The 27625-nt window shown below is 37.2% G+C and overlaps 1 protein-coding gene across 8 annotated transcripts in view; it reads right to left on the bottom strand.

Annotated features, from left to right (window-relative positions):
* DOP1A (DOP1 leucine zipper like protein A) overlaps positions 1-27625 on the bottom strand; it is a 60576-nt gene that overhangs the window by 2400 nt on the left and 30551 nt on the right. For 4 of the 8 annotated variants that reach the window (XM_042017423.1, XM_042017425.1, XM_042017424.1 and 1 more), the window contains 24 exons: positions 25835-26459; positions 22620-22894; positions 21838-21990; positions 19989-20089; positions 18490-18749; positions 15789-17796; positions 15575-15686; positions 14520-14702; positions 14107-14232; positions 13640-13774; positions 13280-13335; positions 12688-12792; positions 11933-11999; positions 11016-11160; positions 10711-10790; positions 10055-10164; positions 9745-9894; positions 8424-8485; positions 7705-7857; positions 6338-6474; positions 4962-5017; positions 3930-4094; positions 2302-2431; positions 338-397 (listed from right to left, as the gene is read on the bottom strand). In XM_042017423.1, the coding sequence (XP_041873357.1) occupies positions 338-397; positions 2302-2431; positions 3930-4094; positions 4962-5017; positions 6338-6474; positions 7705-7857; positions 8424-8485; positions 9745-9894; positions 10055-10164; positions 10711-10790; positions 11016-11160; positions 11933-11999; positions 12688-12792; positions 13280-13335; positions 13640-13774; positions 14107-14232; positions 14520-14702; positions 15575-15686; positions 15789-17796; positions 18490-18749; positions 19989-20089; positions 21838-21990; positions 22620-22894; positions 25835-26459 (5454 nt within the window). Of the gene's footprint in view, positions 1-337; positions 398-2301; positions 2432-3929; positions 4095-4961; positions 5018-6337; positions 6475-7704; positions 7858-8423; positions 8486-9744; positions 9895-10054; positions 10165-10710; positions 10791-11015; positions 11161-11932; positions 12000-12687; positions 12793-13279; positions 13336-13639; positions 13775-14106; positions 14233-14519; positions 14703-15574; positions 15687-15788; positions 17797-18489; positions 18750-19988; positions 20090-21837; positions 21991-22619; positions 22895-25834; positions 26460-27625 lie in introns of those variants that run through there. The other 4 variants (XM_042017426.1, XM_042017430.1, XM_042017429.1 and 1 more) reach the window with 2 other exon arrangements.

Genomic DNA, 27625 nt, shown 5'->3' with positions numbered 1-27625 from the left:
GGACTGTGTGTTTCACACCTGCAGTTTGACAAAAATTATGATTTAATTTTACAATGATTTGCAATCATAATTCTTCTTAGAACTAACATTAACTTTTAGTAATTTATTTCATATAGGAAACCAACTCTAAAAAGTTTTCCTTTTGTTAAATTAAAGTTATCTGTAAAAATAAGGGTCCTTATGGTCCTTTCACCTCAAAAATCTCTCAGCTTTGTTCTATAACAAATCTGATCCCTCTTACTTCTTACTGAATGCTAAATAGTGTCCAGGACCTTGAGGTGATGGTATTATTATGGCAAGCTTGTTTTGCAACTCAAGCATCAAAGGCCACCCTCACCTGATGCTTGGCCATCTCCATTCCCTCCAAAACCACCGTCTTAAAGTCCTCCTGTTTGTCCTGTGGAAGGAAAGAGGAGAACTTTCAGACTGCATTTCATATATGAAAATAATACTTTGCCGTGAAGGCCGTGCAGTTGCTTGGTTGGGTGCTGTGCTTCAGCTAGAAAAATCACCCACCCCGGTAAGTCCATGATTCAGAAATGGCAGACTCAAGCTAGTATGGCCAAGACACTATTAGACAAAAACAGCACTGCCACTTTGTGCCTCTGTTTATTTCCAGCACTGCTGAAGGAGGTTTTTCAGAACATTTCCCTCAGATAACAGAGCTTGAGCAACACCATACTACATGAATCTAAACATGAGTCAGAATGCCATGAAGGAAAATTAAGATCCACTCCATTTTTCTCAGTTATTTTCTAGGAAAACCCCACAGCTATATATAACAGTATTCTCCTCTGCATAAAGAAGAAATGGCCTGAAGTCAATATTCATTAGCTCATGTTTATCTCATCATCATACACCTACCTATGGTTCAGTGTGCAACTGCTGCCATGACTAGGGGGTTCCAGAAATTCCAGGAAGTTTTCTGAATTCTTGAAGCATACTATGGGAGTCCTGACTTCAGGCATCTATCTCAGCATACAGTACTTACCAGCAGCATGTGTATTTATAAATCACATATGATGTATAAATTCATGTGCAGATATTACCTGGAGTGTGACAACTTTCTAAACTGAGACTACACTGAACACCAGGGTTAGAGGCTATGCCTGAGGAGCAGCCACTTAAAACTCATTACTCCTTTATACATACAAGAAGATAAATTTAGTCTCATCTTCATGGTTCAAAAATGGTAAAATGCAGAATGCAGATATGCTTCAGATAGTAGTTTTATCCCCCATAATTGTGAGCCTTACTTCAATAGTTCAGATCTGCCTGCAACTAAGTTATCCTTAAATTTAATGTAGCCACTTGTATCTCAGCAGTAGTTTCTTTACTCACTGGAGACATTACAGACTGTAAATGCAGTAGCTACAGCAAGCTACCAGAGAGAAACCTGAGAATAAAACTTCAAAACTTTCTGCCATTTGGCTTTGCACTTCCTCCCTGCTTCCCCAGCTCACCCAGCAACATTTCCCAGTGAACTGCCTGTCCAGGAGGGCTCTGTCCTCACAGCAGGAGCAGCAAAATATCTGACAGCAATGTTCTTACTTTGTGGCAGCAGAAGGGATCTCCTGGGGACAGGGCTTGGGCAGCTTCCATCAGCTCCATCAGCAGATCAGGCCTCCAACCCCACAAACTGGGGGAGTAATCCACCCCATGCACCAGCATAATGACAACGCTAACTCTGCTCCCACTCTACAAACCGTGCAGCCAAGATTTCCCCAGAACTGTCTCTACTGATCTCTGCCACCTTCTGCTCATCACAGTCCCAGGGTCTGCTTAGTCTCAACACTCTTGGTTCTGTCATGTTTAGAAATGCAACAGTTTTTTAAATATTTGTTATTAACAAAACTGGTTTTCTACTTGAAAAAGTAGGTAGTCAGACTAGTATCTACATATATGACCAGCTGAAAGTGATTTTATATTAAAATATATTAGATAAAGGAGTATATTTTACTTTTTATTTAAATAATACTTTTGATTTAGAAATGCAAAGTCAGTGATCATAATCATTTTGACCATAGCAGGTTATGAATTTTTCTGTTGTCTGATTAATTTTGGGGCTTTTTTGTTCGGTTTGGGCCTTGGTTTCTTTGTTTGTTTGACTTGTTTTCTATACTTACATGTGGTTTTTGCCTGATGTTGACTTGAGATTACTCCAGCTGGAATCTACACCAGAAAAAAATCCTTTCCCCTCTTAATTGTTAAAAAAATTTACAATATACAAGAACCAAAGACTGTTGTGAGCCATTGTACATGAAACTTTTCAGTGAAAAGCAAAAGAAGAAAGCAACACACCTTTGCTTTTTTTCGCAGCAGCTTTGCCAGACGCACCACATAGGGTTTGAATTCCCTCTGATGTGTTCCTTGTCTTCGTACTTCCAAGCCCGAATCATCTGATGCTTCTGGAATAAAAGCCCAACGATACCTGCCATGAGATAACACAAACAGACGTTATCCTCACTGAACATGCAGGCTTTTCTGATCAATCAAAGATATGAATGGATGAGGAAATCTAGTGAAGTATCAGAGAAGGAGGGAGGAAAAAAGAAACCCAAGTCAACCCTCACAAGAACACATTAGTCTTTGACAACAAAGAATAAGAAAAGCACTTTCTGAAAAGCAGGAGGTAACATGGCCTTATCTTTTCCCTTTAGAGTATCTTATTTAAGGATGCCAAGAACAAGATAAGGCAGAGAAGCTAAAACCAGTAGTATTCACATCCTCACTGTGTGCAAGAGAACTGAAAGCAGTTCTGAATCATAAAATACATGTTGCTTAAGTTTTGCTGCATATTTGCAATATGTACACACAAAATGTTCTCAATATACCATGCTGATAATAAAAACTCATTTATTTTACCCATTCCTAGCCCAGTGAGACCAAGTGGACCATTCTGTTACCTGTGCCTTGCTGCACTGCAAGGACTGGCTACTTGTACTATAAACTACAAAGGAAATAAAAGTTTCTGTTGTTAAAACTTCAATTCAAGCCTCCATGAGAACTGCACAGTAAACAGTATGACTATTCAGCATATATTGTCTTTCCAGAAATGACAGTAATGACCTAAATAAAATGAGGTTGGCTAATAACAAGGATTAGGACAGCTTGGAGAACTGGACAAGAACTATGAGCTACGTCCCCAGAAAATAAGTGAAAAAGCCTTCAACATTAGATTTAGAAATGCTACAGGGCACACCCTGACACAGTGTGTGCAAATCCTTCCAGCCTCTAACCCACATGAGTGTCTTTAAACTACAGGATAATTAGGGGTGACCAAATGTCTACAGAGCTGTGCCAGGGCAGGAGCCCTCACAGAGTCACTAGTGTGCAGTGTAAAGGAAGAGACAAGACACCTTCTTTTGTCCTTTGTGGCCTCTCATTCCCAGGATTTCCAGCAAATACCAGTTGTTCTGCATTCTTTTTTTTCCAGTGGAACAGGATTGCAGAGGCATCGAAGAAGCAGCTTGCACACATGCCTACTACTGACCAATAAAAACCTATGGGATCCCCTTTTTAAGGAGGTTTGTTGCCACCTCTTCCAAACAGACTGTGCAACAGTAATTTAAGATCTGATCTCATGCATTACTCACTGAGATGGGTGGGTGTATTTTGAGTTCTTAGGCATTACTGCAACTAAATACTTTAAAAATAAAATACTTGAATAAATCACTACTACTGATGATCTCTCAAGTGTGGCAAATCTCTTGCCACAGGCTAAATCAAACCAGCTTGAGCTAATTTGATGTGCAGCATCTTTTGCCCTGGGGGCCACTCAGGTACTGCGAGGGAACAAACTATGGGCTGTGCTGGCTGTCCAAAGAAAGAAGGGAAACAGAAAGCCAAAGACTTTTTTATACACTGGAATTTTACCAAGAGGCATGGAGAAACATCCAAAAACTTAAATGACAATGTCTTCTACTCACATCTGAAATTGAGGCAGGTTTTCAGATGGTAAAGCTAGAGCCAAGTCCAGAAATTTGCAAGCAGACAAATACAGGTTCAACCACCTCTGGCTGTTGTAGGATGTGGAAAAACCATTGCCGCCTGTATAAGTTGTCTCCAAACCAGCAACAGATGGGCCAGAAGTTCTAAAATATATTATTGCAGGGAAGTGAGTCATAACAACCTTCTGCCACAATGAAAACTTGATTTTTCTTACTTGCCTTTACAAACACACAACTCTTTATTTACCAGCATAATCCTGAATTCATAAATCAAATCCAAACACAAGGCTGTGCTATGAGTGCAGTTCTGTATGCATATATATGTGATAAAATGTCAATATAAAATAAATTTGTTGTACTGTATCTTGTTCCCAGATATTCAAATTAGAGAAAGTTTAAAATTGCCAGTCATGTTGATATTACTTTATTTGAGGGGAAAACCCTCCAAATACACAAAGAGAACCTAGGAAAAAAGTGAGCAAAACTTGGGCAAATAACTCTGGCTCATTTGAGAAATCTGCCTCTGCTGCTAGCATTGACTGAAATTGGATCACACTGTACAGAAGGTAGGTGAGATAAAAGTGGATAACAAAAAAAGAAAAATTATCTACCTCACTTTTCTAATACTAGAAGAAACAATGCTTTTATTTAGACAAAAGTGCATCAGTCTTACTTAGAATAAGTGTATGACACAGAAAAGGTATAAGCTATGCCATGCATAATTTAATTGCAGCAGCACTGTCATTTTAGTCAGGCAGACACTGTAAGAACTCAGACACTTGTATTATACAATTTACCTTAGTGACTTATGAGCAATCTGGCAGCAGGATTTCGTTTTGTCCTGAACAGTCTGTCCCTGGTACTGCAGTCAGACTGAACTACCCTTTACTTGTCCTTCTAATTTGAGCTCAACAACTCTAAGACAAATTATTCTGAAGAATGACTCAACTCCCCATCAGCATACCAAGGGATTTTTACAAAGTTTAACAAGCAGGAAATTTATGCATTTACCTGGAAATATCTTCATCAGCAGTGAGCTCCTGTTCCATCAGTAAAAACACTTGCACCTGAAGATCAAATGCTACATTTTAATACCATTTTTAATGGTGACTCAGGAAAACACTATAGGAAGACCTAAGTAATAAGCCTTAGACAAATAGTTTGGAGCTTTATTTCCACTCCTGTATGAGTGGACAATGGCACCCTAAAGCTCTTTCATCCCTTATATAACCTGAGTAATACAAAGGCCACAAGGAACTCTCTCTTTTATGGCCAGGAAAGCTCTCAAAGGCGAATCCCCCTCCACTTCTTAGAAAGAGAGCAAGACCTAAACAAAATGAGAATAAAGAATCATTTAATGGAGCAGTCAGGCTCAGGTGGGAATTCCTAGAAGCAACACAGTCCTGCTAACTGAAAGTAGTTCCAAGACTGTGGTAACTTGTGCAAAGGCCAGGGTACAGCACTGAAATCAGAAGACCACACTGAGTAGAATGGGTTTTCTAGTATTTATAGTATTGACAGGCTTAAAATTAAATGCATCTATTGGTAAAACAACACACTTTATCTTTAAAATACTTTATATAGCTTTTCTCCTTCTATTGCTTGGATCTATGGTTATTCAAGGGCTAGGTTAGGCACCTGCAGATTGAAAAAAATAATCATCACAGCAATGATTATGATTTGCTCCCTCTGTTATTCAGTCCCTTGGGAACTCCTTGAATAACAGGCCAAATGGATCACAGGATGCACCAACCACTCTCCTCCGTTCCCACTGCCAAAGCTGAAACCCAAAAGAGTGTGTCAAACAGCCAACACTGGAGATTCTGCAGGTAGAAGCTCTGGAAACAGATATTTTTACTGTTTTGTTATGAAGAGTAAAACAAGAAGGAAGAAATCTGAGCCAAGACTTGTATAAATGTAGTCACAAAATTTAGCCACAATGTGACCTGAATGACCACCAACTGCCAATAAAACATGGATTCCGACTCCTTTACATGGATTCTCATCCCCATTGCTGGAAGAAGAATGACCAGGAAAGTAGAAACAGGGAACACTGAAAAAGAAGAGCAGGAGTGGGAATGGTGGAGAGGGTACACATACATAAACAGAAATTGAAGTAGGATTCAGTAGGGAACAATGAAGGCAAATGCAAATTTAAATCAGGAGACAGCAGAACAGCTGAAACAGTGTAAGCCAACAGATACTCAATTTCACCACAAAAACCAGACATCAGGACTATGAAAATAAGTCAGCTTTCAATTTGTGTCCATTGCACATTTATATGCACAATCTCTAGAAGAGATTTTCTTAAAAATCTTGAGGAGAAATGAGGTTGTGTCTCAGATATGCACCAGTCTTCTAAATAATGAAAGACACCTGCAACTCACCAGTTCAGTGATCATGGTTGGCCAAAGTGAGGTAAGGTGCTGTGGAGACATTCTTAAAAGCAATACTCTGAAAAACAGGAACACTTGGGAATGAAGGGTGGGAACCTGTGGCAACCGGAGACTTTCTACCAGCCTTTCTGAAACAAGAAGCCAAGAAGGGTCCCCTCAGTTCAGAATAATTCCATTGAGAATTTTCTCCTTCCCTCATTTACTCTCAATTTTATGTATCTGCCATCTTACTGTTCCACTACTTTACTAATTTTATTCTGTCAACATAAAAAATAACCCCTCCACCAAAGAAGGAACAAAAGAGAGAAACCTCTAAATAGTGCAGTTGCCTATTTTGGTTAAGTTCTCTACATAAATGCAATAGTGCGTCTGGGAACTTTGCTCATCTTATGCAGAGTTTCAACCATTATAACAAGAAGAGTTAACAGATTCCAAACAATACCACAGTAGCCTGAACAACTTGTATGTATTATTATTATTAAAACACTGCCCCATCATAGTACATGAGAAATTACAAAGGGACGACACAGTTTTTTGAACTATGATCACCTCTAGGCATTCAATACCTATAGACGCAGATACATAAAGAAATTTTTCAGTCAAACCAACAAACATGCATGTTGCAGTTCAGACCAGTAAAACCACCTGATACCATGAAAATAGTAATCCCAGCTACTGACTTGACTGGAAATAAAAAAAACCCAAAAAACCACAAAAAACCAACCAACCAACCAACCAAATAACTTTACAAAAAACAGATCCCGGAACAAATGAAACAAAAAAGATGATGCAACTGATTTTCCAGATAGAAGAAGAGACCAAAGTGTCCCTTTGGTGGCATGAAAAGATGATACATCTAAAAGTTGCTGCTGTAACTATTTGCATCATCTTAAAAAAAAGATCCAAGCAGTTCCCATTCCCAGTCTCTTAAGGTCATTGGAAGAAATAAACTTCAATGATAAATAAGACAGATAAACTGAACAGATGAAAAAACACCAGCAAAAAAAGTCAAGAATTCAAAATGTCAAGGTCAGTTTTCCTATTTATCCATAATTGATAGGTGTTTATACCTCAGATGTTCATGTCAAAACATATTGTGCAGGTATCCAAGGATATTGATCAAGGATAAAATGACAGATCAGTGAAATAATCTGGATTAATGTCAACCGGCACTCACAAATTCTGCATATTTTGTAGTCATTTAAGACTGAAAACATTTTAACCAAAATCTGCCAACTTTGTTTCAGCTATGGAAACAGTGATATTCCAGGATAAAAATTTAACCTGCTGTTACTCTGTCATACAGGCATTCCACAGTTAACCTAAAGAAGTCCACTAAATGATACATTTTTACTGACCTTGTATGTCTGGCAGGTATTTCTGGTATTGGTCTATCTCACTGCTAAAGATGGCGAAGGCGAGTCTCTTGAGGAGCATCGCGCGCTGCTCCAGCTCTACATCTCGGTTAGCAAACAGATTGAGGGAGCTGCTCTGGGCCACAGCCACTCGTGCTGAAAGAGAAAAGGGAAAGTGCAGAGAAGAGCTCATGAATTTCCCTTCTGCTTCACTTCTAGGCACAAATAACTCTTATGAAAGCAGATGTTGAAATGATGCATGGTTTGCAATTTGAATTCGTAACCAGAAATTCAAAATACAAGTTAAAGAAAACTTGTAAGTATACACAATACTGGCTGGATTTAGGGGCTTTTAGGAGGGAGATCAGCCATTTTTTAAAATAAAATTTGCATGTATAGATGCTCAGAAATTTCAAATGTGCAGAATCAGTTTTTTTTAAGCAGAGTTGGTGTCTGATCTTCAAAACCAAACACCACACCCACCCACTCTACTTAAACAGCTTTGCCATATAGGCAAAATTCACTGTGTGCCAGTATGCTATCATATTCTCGCACTTCAGGTTATTTATGGCTCTCCAGAAACAAATAGCTGAAAAAAACATGAAAAAGACTAAATAAATCAAATTGGAATAGACGTTGGACAAGCGTTTTCTTCAAGATACTTGTTTTTCATTTATTTAATGTTTATACTGCAGAAAAGTCACTATTACATCAATACTTACTCATCAAATCCCTGAATGTGGTTTTGTCATGTGTCATCAAATTATCCATAATAGCTCTCCAACTAAAAGAGGAAAATTGTACACAAATCAGAAAAAACCAAGCATTTTCAGGAACATTCGCAGAGCTTTTTCTGCTCTTTCAGTTTAGGTTAAGGCTTCCAATCCAAGGTCTCTGCTTCAGAAGGTACCATTTACTTGATGTTGTTTGATCTGAAACTATGTATCTTGAACCCCCTTCCCCAAGAAAATAAGGGATTCCATCCAGAGGGACCCTGAAAGTTTTGAGAAATGGGCCCATGAGAACCTCAAGAAGTACAATGAGGACAAGTGCAAGGTTCTGCAGAATGGTCACAGCAATTCCAAGCACAAATACAGGCTGGGCAGAAACGGCATTGAGAGCAACTTTGAGGAGAAGGACTTGGGGCTGGTGGTGGATGAAAAACGGAATTTGATCTGGCAGTGTGTGCTCACAGTCCAGAAGGCCAAGTGCATCTGGGGCTGCACCAAAAGGGTGGCAAACTGTTCAGGGGAGGTGATTCTGCCTCTCTACTCTGGTAAGATCCCACCTGGAGTACTGCATCCAGCTCTGGGACCCCCAGCATAAGAAGGATGTGAAGTCATTAGAAGGGGTCCATGGGAAGACCACAAAGATGATCAGAGGACTGAAGCACCTCTCTATGAAGATAGGCTGAGAGTTGGGGTCGTTCAGATTGGAAAAGAAAAGGCTTCCGGGAGATCTTGTAGCAGCTTTCCAGTACCTAAAGAGCCTCCAGAAAGCTGAGAGCAACTTTTTACCAAGGGCATGAAGTGACAGGACCAGGGGGAATTACTTTAAACTGAAAGAGGACAAATTTAGATATTAGGAAGAAATTCTTTATTTTGAGGCACTGGAACAAGTTGCCCAGTGAAGCCATGGATGCCCCACCCCTAAGAGTGTTCAAGGCCAGGTGGGATGGGGCTTTGAGCACCTTGGTCTAGTGGAAGGTGTCCCTGCCCATGGCAGGGGGTTTAGAACTAGATGATCTTTAAGGTCTCTTCCAATGCAAATAATTCTATGTTTCTACAAAATGCTAACCACGTTTTCCTCACAGAATTTTTTTTTTTTCAATTTTAAGATTATTTTTAAAAATAGATTTATGTATAGAAATATACCTTATGTTTCATATTTCACATGGTAACCTAAACCACAGAAAATCTCTGCTTCTCTCAACAGAGGTCTTCTGGGAAATTTTGGCCCATATGTTAATGGAATACATAAAATTTGTAAGGGGCAAAAATTTGTAAAATTTGTAATTTATAAGCAGTAAGAAGAAAGTCTTACTGGTTAACACACGAAGCATCCATCTGGAAGAAACTGGAATCCATAAAGAGGTCAAATGCTTCCTTCTTCCATGCCCTCCTCGTATACTGATATCCACTAAGACTGCTTAATAACTGGACACAAGCTCGATAGCTGGATGCATTGTGAGCACTAAACAAAAAAAAAGTCAACATAAGCCAGTTCTGAATTGCTGCTTTATAGAAAGTCTGATAGACATCTAATCCTTATCATGCCTGTTTCAGCTTAAGTGTCACCATCCAAATTTCTTCTGGCTGTAGACATCTACATCAATTCAATAAACTAAAGGTACCTGTGATTACGGAGGTAGGGCACAACATAGTGCATAATATTTACAAGCAAAGGAATAACCCTCTCTTTTTCATCACTGTAGAAAACCATGTCCAGGAGATGAGCCAAAACCTACAAAAGAAGAAGATGACATGTTATAAAGCATTCTTAAATTGCTTTTTATCTACTATTCATCATTTGTTTTGTATAATGTTCTTTACTAAACATTCAAGTTTATGATAGAAGTGATCAAATTTCAGGTACCATGCAAAGCCCAGAGTATAAAGATTCCATCCTTTTTATAACACATTAAGGTAAAAGCATGGAAGTGCAAGCTGCGGGTCAAAGCATTCTAGAGAATAAACTACAAACAAAGAAAAAATTCAAAGACTGACTGCAATTATCAGCAGTAAATAAGATGTACCACAAAGATAAACACACAAAGTTTACAATCAAAAAAGTTGGCTATACTACACACCTGAAAGCCCATGCTTTACACCTCATCCATCTCAATGGGTTAGTAACAAAGCTTTATATACTTTTACATGACAAGACCCAGAATCCATTCACATCATTGTTTCCCATCAATTCTCCTTCTCCCAACTTCTAGTCCAAAGCTTTTCATAACATAGAAATTTATAATTAGACAGTATTCATTATCTCCAAGGAAACATTTACCTCAGAAAGTAAGGTCAATGCATGGACACTATAAACAGATGGAGTTATATTTGAAGTTTCCATTGCTGGAGACAGCATATCTAAATGAAGATAATAATAAAAAAAAAAAAAAGTCCAAAGTTAGTTTTCTCAAGCCATTATTTACCTTACTGCATATTTTAAAAGTATATATTTTGAAGATGCACAAGCTTTGCCAGACACACTAGTGCTAGAACAATACTGAAGAATTTTACATGTATTCAAATACAGCAAAGCTGACCTCTTTGGTAATTTTGGCATTATAATAAAGATGAAAATGAAACTACCTTCAACATCTGATTCTAAGTTGTTTCCATCAACCATAATCTTGGGGGAAGGCTTAACCTCTAAGTTTCGTCTTAGCCAAGTGGTCTGTTCCAAGGAAGAACCAGCAATTGCCCCAATGGCATCCACTATCTTGTGTGTTACATCCTGGTAGAAAAAACACCCCAAGCATTTTAAGAACTTCGTGCAGAAGGGCTGTATTCATTGTCCTGACATGTAGAAAATTCACATAACCAAATACAGAATTGCTTTCAAATCATTTCTATATTATCAGTGATTAATAACTCCACAAAAAATGAGAGCTTTTTCAACACATTATAAATATAAGAAGAAGATTTTAAAGAGTAATTTTGGACTACAGAACTGGTATCAAATAATTCTAGTTCGTTCAAGTATCTAGTTCCAACCCCACTGCTGTGGACATGGACCCCTTGCACTGGACCTGGTTGCTCAGAACCTCATCCAAGTGGCCTTAAAACCACTTTCAGTGTCACTTTCAGTGACAGGGCATCCACAACTTCTCTGGGTAATCAGTTCTAGTGTCTCACCACCTTCACAGTACAGATTTTTTTCCTAATATCTAATCTAAACCTACTTTCACTATGAAGCCACTCCCCCTTGTCCTGTCACTGCATGCTCTTACAAATAGTCCCTCTCTGTCTTTCCTGTGGCTTCCTCCAGGTACTGGAAAGCCTTCTCTTTTCCAGGCTGAACAAACCCAATTCTTTCAGCCTTTTCTCTTAAGAGAGGTGCTCCATTGCTCTAATCAACTCAGTGACCCTTCTCTGGACTTGCTCCAAGAGGTCAATATCCTTCCTGTGCTGGGAACTGGAAGATCTTTAAGGCCCCTTTCCAATCCAGGCCATTCTGTGATTTATTGTTCAATATTTTCAAAAGACACATACAACAAATTTCTTACCTGTAGATCTCTTTGATCTTTCTTATTCTCCAGACTCGGGTTTTTCATGATGAACTCATTAAGAACACTGAAAAAATACAGACGCAAATATGGATTTTCTTCTCACAATACATTATTTGGTAGTTTCCAGAGTTAGGACAAATCTGAAGACATTTATTTGCACAATATTTATTCACTAAACCCTCAGGGATTGCTACTTATCAATATTCCAGGAAACATCTTTTCAAGTTCCTTAGGTTAATTTTGATCATAAGGGTTTACTGAGAACATGTTTTACTTGATTATATACAAAATAGCTTTAGAGACAGTTTACCAGGGAAGCTAAAATACTGAAGAAAATGATCCTTGAAGCATTATACAGAAAATCATATTCAAAATTACATTTCTAACAGTCCATACACTGTTTTCATGCTGAGAAGTCAGCCCATTCTAGCAGGCTTCAAATACCTAAGAAATAGAAATTGTTGTTACTTTCTAGGAAAAATCAGAAACTTACATCTGTTGCTTAAAGAGCCTGAATCACTGAAATAATCATTAAGGTAAGGTCATGGCTTATATCATACTATAATATCAAATTTAATACATGTAACCATTCCTCAGAGAAGAAACTCATTTGGTCAGACCCACAGAACTCAGGCAATAACTCTACCAGTCAAAAGTAGGAGATAGAGATTTAAAACCACTAACACTTCAGTTTAATTTCACACACTTACATTTGAGCTTATTTGGAAATTCCAAATATCACCAGCACTTACCCAAGTATGAGAAACTGTCCCGGGGCTGGAAGACCAACCTGTATGGAATCTTTTAACAGAAGCAGCAGTGCTGCCCAGCTGTCTACTAAGCTGGTCACTGGAATCCTAAGGGAGAGAGAGCAGCAATGTCATTGATGAGAACATCATCTCCCTCAGGTATTCCCCCAATTTCTTTCTACCGCACAACTCTCCTGTCAGATATTGGGAATCAACATCCTTAGAGATTCTTTTAATACTAGGTTGCTACATCAAGTCATTAAGAAACAGATGAAGGCAGAAGAAGAGTATTCTCAAAAGATATGCTTTTCATTACAAGGCTGGAGTGGCACCAATGAGTTACAGCACAACCAAGATCCTTGGGCAGGGAGCAGATTACCTGCAGGATTTTTAGGTGGGGGAAGAAAGGTGTTGCAGTACTAGGAACTCACAAAATAAATGACCTTTTTTTAATGAACCTACAGTTCAAACCCATTCTTTCTTCACTATTTGTATTACACAGACTATTCCTTATCCTATGACACAAAGATGTAAAATACTCAAATTGTTCATCTGCTTCCTGATGACAGAAATAAAATTTAGCTTCTTTTCTTACCTTTGAGTGTAAGCATAGAAAAATTGCAACATGCAGACTTCCAGTGAAAGATGTTTCTAGAAAAAGACATGAAATCTGTGTCATCAGAAAGAAGTGGCTTTTTTTTCCCCTCACCAGGGTAAAATTGACAATGCTATAATGTCACTGCAGTGTCTAAACATATAACTTAACAGAATATTAAAAATGTCCTTTCAGACATCCCTCTGTAAATTATGTTTCTCTTCATTTACCTCTTAGATATAGTCAAAATTTTCCCATTGTGCTGCTCAGCTTTGTCAATGAAGTACCCATATCATCAGTGCTCTAAGCTTCATTAAGAGGACATCATATAAATCAACAGCAACTCTACAGTTTCCATACCTTGTCCTTTGCTATGGCTGGAGGTTGCTTCAGAACTTCTTTCACTGTTTGTATGACAGTCTCTGTTCTCATAACACTGATAGAGCGAACCAGCTCGACCAGCAGAAGTTGTTCTTCACCTGCTGTAGGAATAACCTAAAAGGATCAGATGTATGTCACAGATTATTACCACAGACAATGGTTATGCTAAAACTAAGGCAGCTGTCCTCATGGGATTAAAATGATAGCAAGTAACAGTTGCTATCTAGAGACTTGGTATCACCTACTCTTTCCCTGAAGAATTCAGGAAGATTATCCCATTCTCAAGTGGTACCTCCCTGACAGTACAGCTGTTATTTAGAAATACAAATATTGTCCATACATCATTGTATTTTTTTCACTGGGCTGTCTGAATTTTCTTCTTCCTAACATTAAACCACTTAAAGGTATTGCCACTCTTTGAAGTGACCACTGTAATATAAACATACCTTTGTCCTAGAAGTATTTTTGTTTTGCCTTCTTTCATTCCATACAAACGCAATAGCAGCCATGAAGTGAACACCATGATTCATTGAAATTGGACCCAAAAGTTCCAGAATCTGTTGCCTCAAATTCTGAAATATGAAAGCAGAACACATATTCCTTTAGATAAGCACCTCAGCATTATGTTCAAAACATTCTCTCTGCAGAAAGCAAAGAGATGACACGTTGCATTGAAGTGATACATTTTAGTTTAAAAGCATATTCAATACCCATTTATAAAAGCCTTGTTCGTGAGGTGAGTGAGTAGATGAGGACAAAGGTATTAAAACTCTATTTAGATTTAAGGGAAGGGAATTGAAATTACTTTGACAAAGGTATTAATGAACAACTTAAATGACATTATCCCTAATGTTCTGACCTTAGTTGACCCAAGATTAATAGTGGTAATGGATGCAGCAGCAGCAGCAGTAGTTTTCTCTGAAGAATCTGCAAGGTGCAGGATGCTCCAAAGTAAAGTCACAGAAGACATGATCATATGCAAGATAGAGAGGATCCCATTGCGTGCTTCAACCAAATGCTTCTGATCAACATTAACCAAAAGCTAGTGGGAGAGAAGAGGAAAGGAGGACTAAATAGCTACATAAACAGCACATTTAAAATAGAGTAAATTTAGACTTACCTAAAATGGGAGCTTTCAATCCTAATTGTTTTTCAAAAGTTTTTCAGTAATTTTTACAATATATAAAGGTTTTGAGACTATTAAAATATTGGAGAATCTTTTGATTGAGTTATGCAGTATCAAATGTACTCAACATGTGAGGCCTCATGTCTACAGCAATCATTTTTGTACCCTCTGCCGATACCTTTGCAAAACAATTACTTCAGAATTTTAAGTGTAGCTAATACTCTAGGCAAAATAATTTACTTACATAAACAAACCCCACTTTTCAGTCACTTTTAAATGAATGGAAAGCAAAGGGGTATAAGAATGGGAAAAAAGCACAAAAACAAAACTACTGAGAAAACAGGGCAGAAGCTTCTTATGGAATCTGGACCAAATTCTTAAGACACCACGCTCAGAATATCAGATCTAAAAAGACAAGTTGTGAATATACAGAAGGAGCCAAAAGATAATGTTTAGACATCTTGCAAAATGAACACAACAAAGGCAGCTCTAAAAGTGGCATTTTAGAGGTCTGAAAGTTAAGGAATTAATACTTTAGTTATTTCAGGGTAACTAAAAACAAACAAAATAAGCAAACAAATGTAAGAGTATTCTCTTAAAACTATCATCCATAGAAACTTGTTTTTCTGTTTGAAATATGTGTATTGTCAATAAGCCCCCCATATTTACAGCTAAGACAATATATTTGGTATTTTTGTCACTCAGATCTTCGTAACTGTTAATATAATCACAATCCTTGATTGGACATGTACTACTTAGGAACCTCTCAGATACCAAGATAAGTTTACCTGATGATACTGTGTAGATGGATCCAGGAGGCAGTAATGAATTATTGTTGTGATCCCTTCTAATAAAGTGAGAACCATATCTGGGGGAGTGACTGATGCCATCCAGAGAGGCCTAGAAGAGGAGATTCATTTTAAAAGAGGTTAATCTGATAGTAAAGTAATTCAACACAATCAAACATACTTAAAAAGATTATACATCTCTACATACACATACCTATTATCAGATAATCCTGTTTCATATTTATACTGCTGAATTAAATTATCCAAGTTCCTGCAGAGCTGAAGAGTCACTGAAACAACCACCCTTTGAAGAACTTTTCCCATGTAAGGCAACGTAGAAGTGATAAGGCCAATCCACTGGGGATGCATTTTGCAGGCACAGTGCTGGTGCAAAGCTCGTATCACTGCGCAGAGAAACATGCCTTGGCAGGTTATTGGCTGGGAATGTAAATACTGCAGAGAAGTCATCGGCTGCTGGGGACAAATGTGCTCCAAGTCTGTTATGACAAAGTCAAACCCCGTTTCATTTTCCTCAGGCACAGTCATTACTCTGTGTTCCAGCACAATCAGCCGCTGAAGTACTTTCAAAAGTTGTGACTGCAGAGTACTACCATTGTCAAATTCATCCTCGGAAAAATTTATAAGGCTGTCTTCAGAGAAGCCTTCTTCTACAGCCACTATGTTTTTTCCAGCTATCTTTTCACTGTGCCACTTCTGGGCACTGAAGATAGAAGACAGCAGACAATGCAGGATCACTTTCTGAACCTTGCACTTGGACAACATGTCTGAAATAAAACTAGGAAAGCCCTTGGCAGAGCTTTCTATCACTTTTGCCAACTCAGCAAAGAGAAGTGTCAGAATTTCTATACTCATCATTTGCATATTGCGGTTTCCTATGAGGTCTTGTGAGGTTACTTTAACGTGAGTTGGATAATGGCTCCGCATGTAGTATAAACACAAGGAAATAAGAATTTCTATGTACATAGAGCTCCGAAAGTTATGGTTAGAATCAACTGGGATGTGACTATAGAAATCCTTGCCCATAACAGATATTCGATGCCTGGCTAGAAGATTTTGGAGCAATGAAAGCTGTGGAGTGTATGCATTGTTGACACTGGTAGTGGAGATGGCACTTACAAAAGCTGAAGGATTTGTTTTCAGAATGGCTTTAATTGCAGAAAAAGCATACAATGTCCTTGAAGAGTCGTACAACTGGAGATAAAGCAGCACATGTTGATACAGTGGATGGATATTGAAGTTCGGAGATTTTCGCATTCCTGGGGATCCCACATCACTTTCTATTTCTGAAATTTCTCCTTCTCCACAACTGTACCAATTTTCTAAATCAAGACCATCACTAAAGAAGACATTTGTTTGTTTAAGCTTTTCTGTTTGTGCTTTCTTCTTCTCTTCATCTTTCTTTTTGGCTATTTTTACCTTAGGTTTTGCACCTGGTTGCTTACCAGCCTCTTTAACAATAGTTTCTTTTTCTGACATTTTTTCTGGCGGCTTTCCTTTAAAGCTGAACTGAATACTACTGTGGCTACGTTTCCTAGATGTTGATTCAGTGGAAGAAAGAGTGAGATCAGAGAAAGATTGCTGGCTTTCTGCAATACAAGGTGAAGAGTTATTTCTTGAAATTTCATCTCCTAAACTCTCAAGTCCAGTCTCAGTTGAGGCTGATAGTAACTGTGAGCTGTCATTACTAAGTAAACTACTCTGGCTACTTTGAATATTTTGATCATCACTTTTTCTAGCCTCTACAGAGTTATCCAAAGAGCTGAATTTACATGAAGTATCCTCAGAGTGTAGACTGTCTTTAACCAGTTCAATCTCTTCTCCAAGACCACTTACAACTTTGCATATAAGATCTGTAACCACTTGTTGCACAATTTCATCAGGTGAGTCTTCTTTCAGAGTCTGAGAGCTATCTTGAGCACTCAGGCTTTCTGTTTCCACTTCATAACTGATGTTGTCTCCAGTAGATGACTGAGAACAGCCAGAATCAGAACTCTGCAGTATTTCAGCTTGATGATCAGGAAGGTCAAAATCAGACACGACCATTGGTATGGTCTCACTGCTGGTACTTAACAAGGAAAGCCTGTCACTCAGAGGATTGACAGTCAGGCTGAAGTTCTCCATTTCATCCACACCAAGTTGTTTCTCATTGCCTTCTTTAGGTATAATAAGTTGTCCTCGGCTTACAGGCATGTGGGAGAATGCTTGAAGAAGAACACAAAAAAAGTATACATATAAGATTTTGTTCTTCAGAATAAGCATTCAGAATTAAAACTTAGAATTGAAACTATTATTGAGACTTCAAATTAGAAAGGCATGGTAAATAGTGTCTTTCCAGTTCACAGCTGAAAAAATATGTTAATAAGCAAATGACACATTCATAAAAACAAAGCAAAATTATTTTAGCAGTACACCTTAGCAAAACAACATCATTCTCTATGAAATATTGTACAGTCTTATCTGCTTTAGTTTTTACAAAAAAAAGAATTAGTAAACTCTAAACTAAAATTACACAATACATGTAAACACCTTCAAAACCTATTGGTACATTTTCAGCCAGCCTCACGTCAGTGGTCATAATTCATAAAAACATTTAATTTCTTGGTTAAGCTTCAAGCCATTTTCTTATGTTCTACCAAGATTCAGTAAGATGTAAGAAAATGCTCTGCATTAAAATACTTGCATATCATTTTAATTTAGAAACAACAAAACTTCAAACAGTAGTTGGGACACACAACCTTGAATTAGGAAAAAACCACACAAATGGAAATATAAGCCATAGCTATTCCAACACTTTTTTGAGTTACCCTCAAAAATTTCTACTATGTTTTTAACACTGCATGTAAACAGCAAGCAAAGAAATTAGGGAACTTCCTACAGTCTTCTTGTGTACATACCATCAGCACAGCTAAACTTCTGCATGAACTGCTTTTCATTTTCTTCTTCAGGGTGATTGGGAGATTTAGTCCAGTAACATTCAGCCTGTACTCGCTGAACAGAAACTCGCTGAGTTTTTGGATGGAGAAGCAGTAGGAGCAAAGGTTCAAGAACCCTTGCAATATCATGTCTTTGAAGCACTTGATTTAACCAGGCTTGTCCCACTGACCAGGTAGAACCATCCAAGCTATTGAGGCTGTCCAGCATGATAAACAAAGATCTAGAAAGGAAAGAAGATTGAATCTAGCGGATATTGTACACTCCTCACAGAGTAATCCCATTTTAATCTATGACCAATTTTAATGTCAGTACATACGGTCTTCTCCACATAAAGCAGTAATTTTTTTGAATCAAACCTTTGAACCTGATCTTTATATTTTAGTCTAGTCTAATGAAGGAGTGGGCAGGAAGAGCTAGTAACAAAGTCAGTTATAACAGTTGCTCTAATAGTAGCAATTGTATAGTCAGATCAAGTATTTGCACAGTTATCAGCATAACAAACCTTTGTTGACTTTTAACTGGTATGCCATTAAAAAATATACAACTTTAAAAGCCAATTCACAATGATATAATGAAAACATTCAGAGATCTTGTCTTCAAGAACAGAGAAGAGAAATATACTTGACAATTCAGACATTTCTACTATCATTATTTTCTTCTTTTAACAGTTTTAGCCTTGAGAATCCTTTTCAGATTTATGGAAAAACAGTATATACATATTGGACTCCGAATTTTACCTATTGTTTTACATTCTCTAGTAGTACATGTTCATAGGCTTTTAGCTGTACACACAGAATTTATCACCCCTTAAGTGACAGTATAAGACAAAGAAATAACAACCTTTTTACTCTACTCCCTACAGCTTAGTATGCAATACAAAATCTAAATAAACACTTTTCCACAACATTTGTGCTAGCTGAGAAGGACAAGACTAGTTCAGAGTCTGGATCTTCAGTCTTTTCTAAGAAGATAGTCCAATACCACAACACGAAACAGAAATCCTCTGCTGCTTGCCATAAATAACCTCTTACACAAAATACAGATTAAACAAAAGAACTCATATTTTAGCACTTGCTTTCAGTTTGGTTCTCAAGGTTTTTTGTTAAGATTTACTGTTACTTTCTACTCCATATAATTCTGGGTTGACTTCTGTCTCCTGCTTGCTTTTATCAGAACACAGCAAGAACTCAGATATTAAGCTCAATATATACCACAGTGATGGTCAATTAATATTGTGACCATTCCTTCCCCACTCTTTATAGTTTCCAGAAAAATTTACAGCTGACATAATCATCACTGTGAAAACTATTTTGTCTAACACAAATTCATTTCTTATCCTTCTTCCCTGCTCTCACAGCTGTAGTTCTTGAATTTTTAAATGCCCTATGTTGCTAGTATAATACCATCAAAGATTTTGAAGTAAAATTATTTCAACTGAATTACACTTGCAGGCACCAACCTGTCAAAGGTGCGGCCAAAGGAAGAAGATTTGTTAATATGAAGATCTCGTGTGAGATGCCATAGCACTGCAAACTTGGCATGAGCTTCCATTCTTACTCTCTGTGGGCCAAATTATAAGTTAGATCTAGCAGAATGTAACAACTTATGACAATAACTGGAAAAAGAAAGAGTCACAGACCATCCTAAAAGATATAAGATATAATGAAATTAACTTCTGACTGTGCATTCAAGTACTACTTTCTAATCTTAAAAACAGTAATAGCCAACAATAGGTGTCTGTGAGCAATTTAGTATCATGAAAGGATCCTCCCCTATCTTGATCTTGGCTTAGTTTCAAAGTTTTGCCTGTCTCTTTCTAGCCAACTTATTTTTCTTCCATTATTACCATGCTAGAAAGAAACAGAAGAATTTTCTAGGTAGACATGTAGATAGAGTTCTTCACTAACATGTCAAATTTAGCTCTGGAACAAATTGGACAAATAGGACATGCTTACTGCCCAAAGGACTTCTAATAACTGGCAATAACATGTAGAATATTTCATAGAATCATAAAATATCCTGAGTTGGAAGGCACCCACAAGGATGACTGAAGTCCAACTCGGGATATTTCATGGCAAAAATTGTGTAAAGTAACAATTGTTCTCTCTCTCTGTTTACTGAAGCTGATCAAGGCAAAGAGTTATTCCAGCAAGGCTGCAAACAACAGTAAATGTCATGATATGATTTGAACACATATATAAAAACAGCTTCATCCAAAAGACAAGAAAGCTAGTAAGCATTTGTAGGAGTGAACAAAGCACAGCAATCAGGACAATTACATCAAATAAATAATCAAAATTACTTTCAAGTACAATAAGGGCTTAAACTAAATTGCTAGATGATAAGCAGAGACAAGAGGACAAAGATTTTCACTTGTTTGTTCTTAAAATATGTGGTTATAAGAAACAAACAGTAGGTACATTTACCTTTAACCGAGGTGAGACAAAACCAAAAACTGTTAAAACCACTGACAATCTGGCATACTTGCAGGCTTGATTTACATCATACAACTTAAGAAGCTTTGCAACAGCTTATAAAACCAGTATCTGCCATAATAATAAAACTTTAAGTAAAAGCTATGAAAATTACACAAAAGACATAAACAGTTCACATTAAACAAACTAAAAATAAAACAAAACGTCTTCACACCAAAACAAAAAAACAAGGGAGACAGCAGCATTCTAGAAAGTAAAGCAAACATCACTTGCATTTAGAAAATTGCTCACAGGAAAATAATCCACAACACTGCTGCACATGGCTCACATTCACTCTTGTTGACCTAGTAACTCTGGTAGAATGGCAAAAAGGTAAGCACTCCTGAAGTCACACAACCATGAGTTGCTAGAGTGTGTAAGCAAGTCATTGCCATTCATACTGTTGGGGCTGTGAAAATAGTTCATATACCTGAAATTTAAAGCACTGCAAACACCTCAACTCGAATGTCAAATTGACAGCCTCTACGTGAAACAAATTTCTAGGTGAGGAAAAAAAATAAGTGAAGTACCTGCCATGACAAGAACTCCTACTAACAACAGCAAAAACTAAGCACATGCTTTAAGTATTGGGAAGCATCACATGACTTTTGATAAGCGATAAAGTCTCCTGCATAAGTCTGTTGCTGAATGCTTTGTCTAGCATGGAACTAGAGGCTCATCACAGACTTAAAATAACATTTGAAACAATGTAAGTCAATGTTTTTTCAATATTGAAGTTATTCATACTCTCCTCTGAAGGACCAAGTCCTTTTTCTAAATATATTTCTATAGTTACATAGTTTACATCTTTAAGTAAATACATGAACAACTTGCCTTGTCTCTGTGAGTCAGCTGCTGACTAATAACATCTTCACAAATGCTAGAAGACGGGACGAGGTTGTGCAGCTGGTAGAAGAGCTCCACACTCTTCTGATGATGCTGAGGAGTTCCATCACCCAGCTGGTCCCAAAGAGTTAAAGCTATGTGCTTTGTACATGAAAAGAAAAGTTGCAAGAGACACAAGTGAATGACTATCATGCCTTGTTTTGCTCCACGCAACAGTGGGAGACATCACATCTGATGACACCCTATGACCAAGAGGCAAACTGTAAAATGGTTCCTTTTGTACAAACAGAAGGGTCTGTTTGAAACACTACAATAACTTACTACATAAAAAATTCCTGTTAAGGCGTCAGAACAGAAATAAATTTTCATTGAAATATAATTAACTCCATAATATACCCTGCTGCTGATTATCTTTTGCAAAAGATTTCTTACATAAATTACACAAATGCAAACACTGTTTACCAGAGTCCTACACTACGTGCATCTCAGTTTCCTACCTTTTCTGATTAATGCTGCTATTCAATCAGGTTTTGTTTATATTTTTAAAATATTAATTTAAACAAGGATTTTCACACAAGTGGTCAGTAACAATCACAGCAGGAAAACTTACTGTGTATTTAATTTAGATTCTAACACAAGTTACAACTATTATCAAAATATTCAGCAAGAAAATTTGCTTTACAATACCAAGAACAGTAAAGGGGCCAAGACTTATTCTTCACCAGACAGGAAAAGTCTAAAGAAAACAGCAACGAGATACTGCATCTAACCTTGAAGAAATCTGTCTTTTCAGCCATGTATCTCAGATTGCCTTGAGTAAGAGGAGGTCTGATGACGACAGCCACTCTTCCCTGGTTAGGACTAAGAGGCTGAGCAGTTTCCACGCTGTTCAGATTTTCTCCAGTGACAAGAGCAACAGATTGAGTCAATCCAACCAAGTCCATCACGAGGGAAATAGTAACACCCTGAACACTGAAATCGCTTGCCTGCTTGCAAGCATTCATTAAAGTCTGTAGCCACAGTGGAGGCTGTACTTGTTCACAGTCTGAAATAAAAATCACAGATTATACGTTCATTTAACAATCTAAATATTATGGATTTTTCCTTTTGTATTCCATAATTATATGTGCAATTGTCCCTTTATATTTCAATCCGCCCATTGTATGGGTTTAGGAAAATGTATGCAAGTGGAAGATACTTCCTGATGTATCTTTAAAATAATCCAATTAAGAATGCAATACTGTATCACTTCAAACATTTAGTAAAGACTGAATAGAAAAATGTGAACAAGGAAGAGAAAAATTTTGTGGAAATGCATTCAGATGATTTCCTGCTTTAGGCAAAACTGAACTTCTAGTTCATCCTTTCATCCACTTTCCTTCCTCACAAAATTCTTCATTGGCAACCACATCTTAACACTCTCGATAGTAGTCTGGAATAATTCTGTAATATATTTTATAGTGCCTAGGATAATATCATATATTATAACATACATGCAGATTGATTTTAAATTGACAGAAATATATTTGCCTGGCAACACTTTAAAAATAGAAGTTTCTGTGAAAACTGACAGTTTGGGTGAAGAACTATGGTCCTATTAGACCATACTCTGTTTTCACTGTACGTTGTAGTTTCCCCCTTCTTACTGTCCCCTCACTTTATCAAGCCATACTCTGGGTTGATACTGGAAGTGTCTTTCTCCAAAGTCCACAGTCAACTGTCCAAGTTAATATTGCACCCTTTTATTTTAGAGATACCAAAGTAACTTCTCTTAAAACTTCAAAAGGACTCCATTGATCATGTTCTTAAAAAGGCAAATGCATCTAGAATGAGATACAAGTGAAGAAGTGTTATTTAATAGGTGCAAATACAGCACCCTTTTATAATCAAGAGAAGAATGATGCACTTTCTAATTTATATCCACAGCTCCACTGGAGCCTAAATATACCTAACAATTCCATATATTGCTCTAGAGTTTACAGATTTAACCATTGTTTTCAGCTTCACTCAGCTCCCTTTTTAATTTCCTCAATTGAAGATAGCTGAGAAATTAGGCACACAGCAGAATTAAAGCACAATTATGTTCTATAAACATCAAATTAACTTGACTCCTTCAAATAAACAGACTGATGACTCTCACCAACGATTAAGAGCTATTGGGTCACATCATTAATGCAACCCTTCAAAAACACATTTCAAATTTAGGAACCCTTAGATCAACAAAGCCTCTTCTGCAGTATAAAAACCTTGTGTCAATAGGGTAGTGTGAGAATTATGGAAACTACTTTCTTCCACTCTCTGTTCCAGTAGAATTCTCTATTATGGGAAGTAGGACTCCCAGACAGCTATACAGCCCTATTTCCATCTGCCCTGCCATTCTATACAACAGGTGTTTACATTTGGAACAAAATACCTCCTGTTGGTTTTACCCACCTACAATTTATGCTTATTCCTCAAAGTTACACTGTTTAATAGACTGCAAATGAGATCTCACAAATGGAAAAGTTCAGATGATGAACAAGAAACACAAATCCAAGACATTTAACAAAGGATTGAAAGGTGAAAAGGATTCCTAGAAGCACTGCCCTCATATGAGGCACACACTACTCAAGCTCTACAGGCTCTCTGCTCTACGGTGCACAAGGCAGTGATAATCAAGTGCTGTGTGCACTGAAAAGTAATAAGCAAACAGCTGACATTTTAGTCTTTGGACACAACACTCATTTGTAGACTATTTGGGAGAAAAAAAACAAAAAAACATTTCACATTTTCAGGATCATGCTATAAAAGCACAAATATTCTGTGAAAGATCTTTTACAAAGGGCAGCAGATCTTTGGTATTGTCATACTCCTAATTAATAAACAGCTATAACCAAATTGCCTTCAACTGACATAAAACTGACATAAATATTTTGTATGTCTGGATGCTATGAAGTCAAATATATGCTCTGCTCATGGCTATAATGAAGACTACGTAACATATCTTAAAGACCATAGAAACAGAAGCAGTCATGTTAAATTGGCATGCTTGCTTCCAAAACCAAACAAACTACTCATCTCCAAGCACCGCCCACCACTTAGCCCAGATTTGAAAATTGCAAATAAGAACAAAAAGCTGCAACTATGAAATTTCCTAGAAAAAAATTAAACCAGAGATGACCGTGACAGTAGCCAAAATTAGTGTTACTATTTCTTGCATTCTCCAAGCATATCCACCATGAAAATATTTTAAGGAGCAACTCTCAGACTGCAGATCAGAAGTGGATCCAAAATTGGAACTGTAAAGTGAAGACTTTACAATCTGTAAAAATGATTGTTCATCCTAAAATGTCACATTTCACTGTAATCAATAGCTGTCAATGTTTTAATCATGTCTGTATCTGAACAATTTCATCTATCTGTGAACATAGCCATACCTCACCAAAACTCACCATTTTTATTTTGTTTCTTAATGCAATCATAGCTAGAAGAATTTTTTGCAAGAACTGTTCCTTTAATAGGAGCAAAGTAGAATTAATTAAATTTCTTAGCTGGTATGATTTTTATTGGATAGCAGCTTACAATTCCCATGTATTGCCAAAGTGATCAATGTGCATATCAATCCAAAATTGGTAAGAGGAAGCTAAAAACATATTTGATGTGAGCTGTGGCTATTGCAAAATATGACAAAGAAAACACTGTGGATCCATACAGTAGAGAGGAAGATTCAACAATCTAGATTCTACTCTCAGGCTTCAGTTTGCATCATTTATATTTTTTCACCCCAATATTAATTAGTGTCAAATTCCATGCAGCAATATTCTCAAAAATCTATGAGAAAATAATTTAGTTTCCAAATGCAAACCAATTGATACAGAAGAAGACTTACATTTCTTAGAGGAACAGCAAACAGCAACACATACAAAGCATGATACTATAAATTTTTTTGGCAGAAAAAGAAAAATTATTATTTTAAAAACAAAGAACAAATGAGAGTGCAGCTTACCAACTTCAGGCTTCCCAGGATGTAATTCTGAAGTGCGGTTTCCCTCAGCAATGTAAACGGGAAAGCTCGAACATTCAAGATAGAGCTGACAAGCAGCAGTAAAGGCAGGAAGGTATTCTTTCGGTGTTTTCTTCTTGTTTGTTTTCTTCACCTTAGCATCATCTTGTGATTCTCTGTCCCATTTTGTGCTCTGTCCTTGCACTCTAGTGGGGTCTACTGGAAGCTCTGTCCCTAAGGGCTGAGACAAGGAATTACTCTGAATGATATACAGGTTGATAAATCTAGTTAAAAACTGTTGGACATATTCCAAACAGCACTGCATTGCAGTCTTTTGAATCGTTTTCCCACTACGAGTTGCTGTTCCTTGGGCCATTATGGAAGGAGGCTGTACAATGGTCTCCTCAGAACCCACAGTTGATGCTGTCTCAGTCTCTGAGGATGCGCTACCAACAATAGGAATGCCAGGTGCACCGTGACCTTCATTCAGTGCTCTGTCAATGTCATCAGTTGTATCTGCCTGGTATTGTATGAACTCTGTGAATCCACTTTCTGATGATCGACTGCTTGGAGGATTTTCACCATCTTCAAACACATCATTAGGATTTTCAAGTGACACTGACGGCACCTGAGTAAAATAAAAGTTTAATGGCTGTTCAAAATAGGTTATTTAGGTCTTAGCAAAAAAATATTTATTAGGGTCTTCATTTGAAAGCAACAATTTTATTCCAGAGATTTAAATGTATTCATACAAATACATTTTATGCAAAATGATGTTTGGTGTTTCAGTAACCCTGCCAGACTAAGCTAACATTAAAAAAGAATTGTTTATCAAGTAAAACATTTTAAATACTATTGGTTTTAACATTTTCTTCATATCATAATCATGTCTACTCTATTACGAAAGAATGCTGAAATGCATAGGTATTATTAGTTTATATTAGTTTATATATAGCATCATAAACTATCAAATACAAAGTTATAATTACAAAAATATATAAACTTTTCATTTAAAAACTGATAATCATTTGCAACTAGAAAAAAGATAAAATCATCTTGAAATGAGAAAGAGAGGTTGCTGCAGCAACAACAGATCTTCATGACTCGTTATATGTCTTAATTCCTTATCAGTTCAGAATACCCACAAATATGACGAATGGCTTTTACTCAGAAAGCACCCACAGTGGCTTTCTGCACTGCTCTGGCCCTTTGCAGTCTTAGTAACTGGTAGCATAGTCTCTGTTTCCCGGTGAGAATGTGAGGTGGGGAAACAACTGAAACAGAAATGCGTGAATCAGTGGCAGTAAATGCAGGTGCCCAATTCTTTCCAATCCGTCATCTTACTGGCAAGGGCAGATGTTGCCCGGGACCTAAGAGGCACAGAAGTCGTTTTGACTCTAATCACCAGCTGTCTTAAATACAGAACTTGAGCATAATGTAATAATATGAAAAACTTCTTCATTAATAAATAAAAACACTGACATTATTATATACAGTGAATTCTGTGGTAATACCTCAAACAAATTTCCATTCTTATACCAGAGATGGTATAAGAATGGAAATTTGTTTGAGGTATTACTACAGAAAACAGTGAAACCTATGTACTAAAAATCTTGGAGAGAGATAAATGATAACTCCATTTTATAAAATACAATCTAAAAGTGATTAGAAGCATGGCAAATCATTTCACTATCTTTTAAGAGAGACTGTGGCCACATAAGAGTCAGTTGTAATCGGAAGCAAAAGGCCACTGAAGGTTCAAGGGGCAACATCATTCAATTAAAAGAGGGTTTC

This window comes from Corvus kubaryi, unplaced genomic scaffold (genome assembly GCF_017639235.1).
Source record: "Corvus kubaryi isolate FWS band 111438036 unplaced genomic scaffold, C.kubaryi_AGA036_p1.0 split3-73, whole genome shotgun sequence".
Lineage (NCBI taxonomy): Eukaryota > Metazoa > Chordata > Aves > Passeriformes > Corvidae > Corvus > Corvus kubaryi.
The sequence above is the reverse complement of the archived record's forward strand: the minus strand, read 5'-3'. Positions and strand labels throughout refer to the sequence as shown.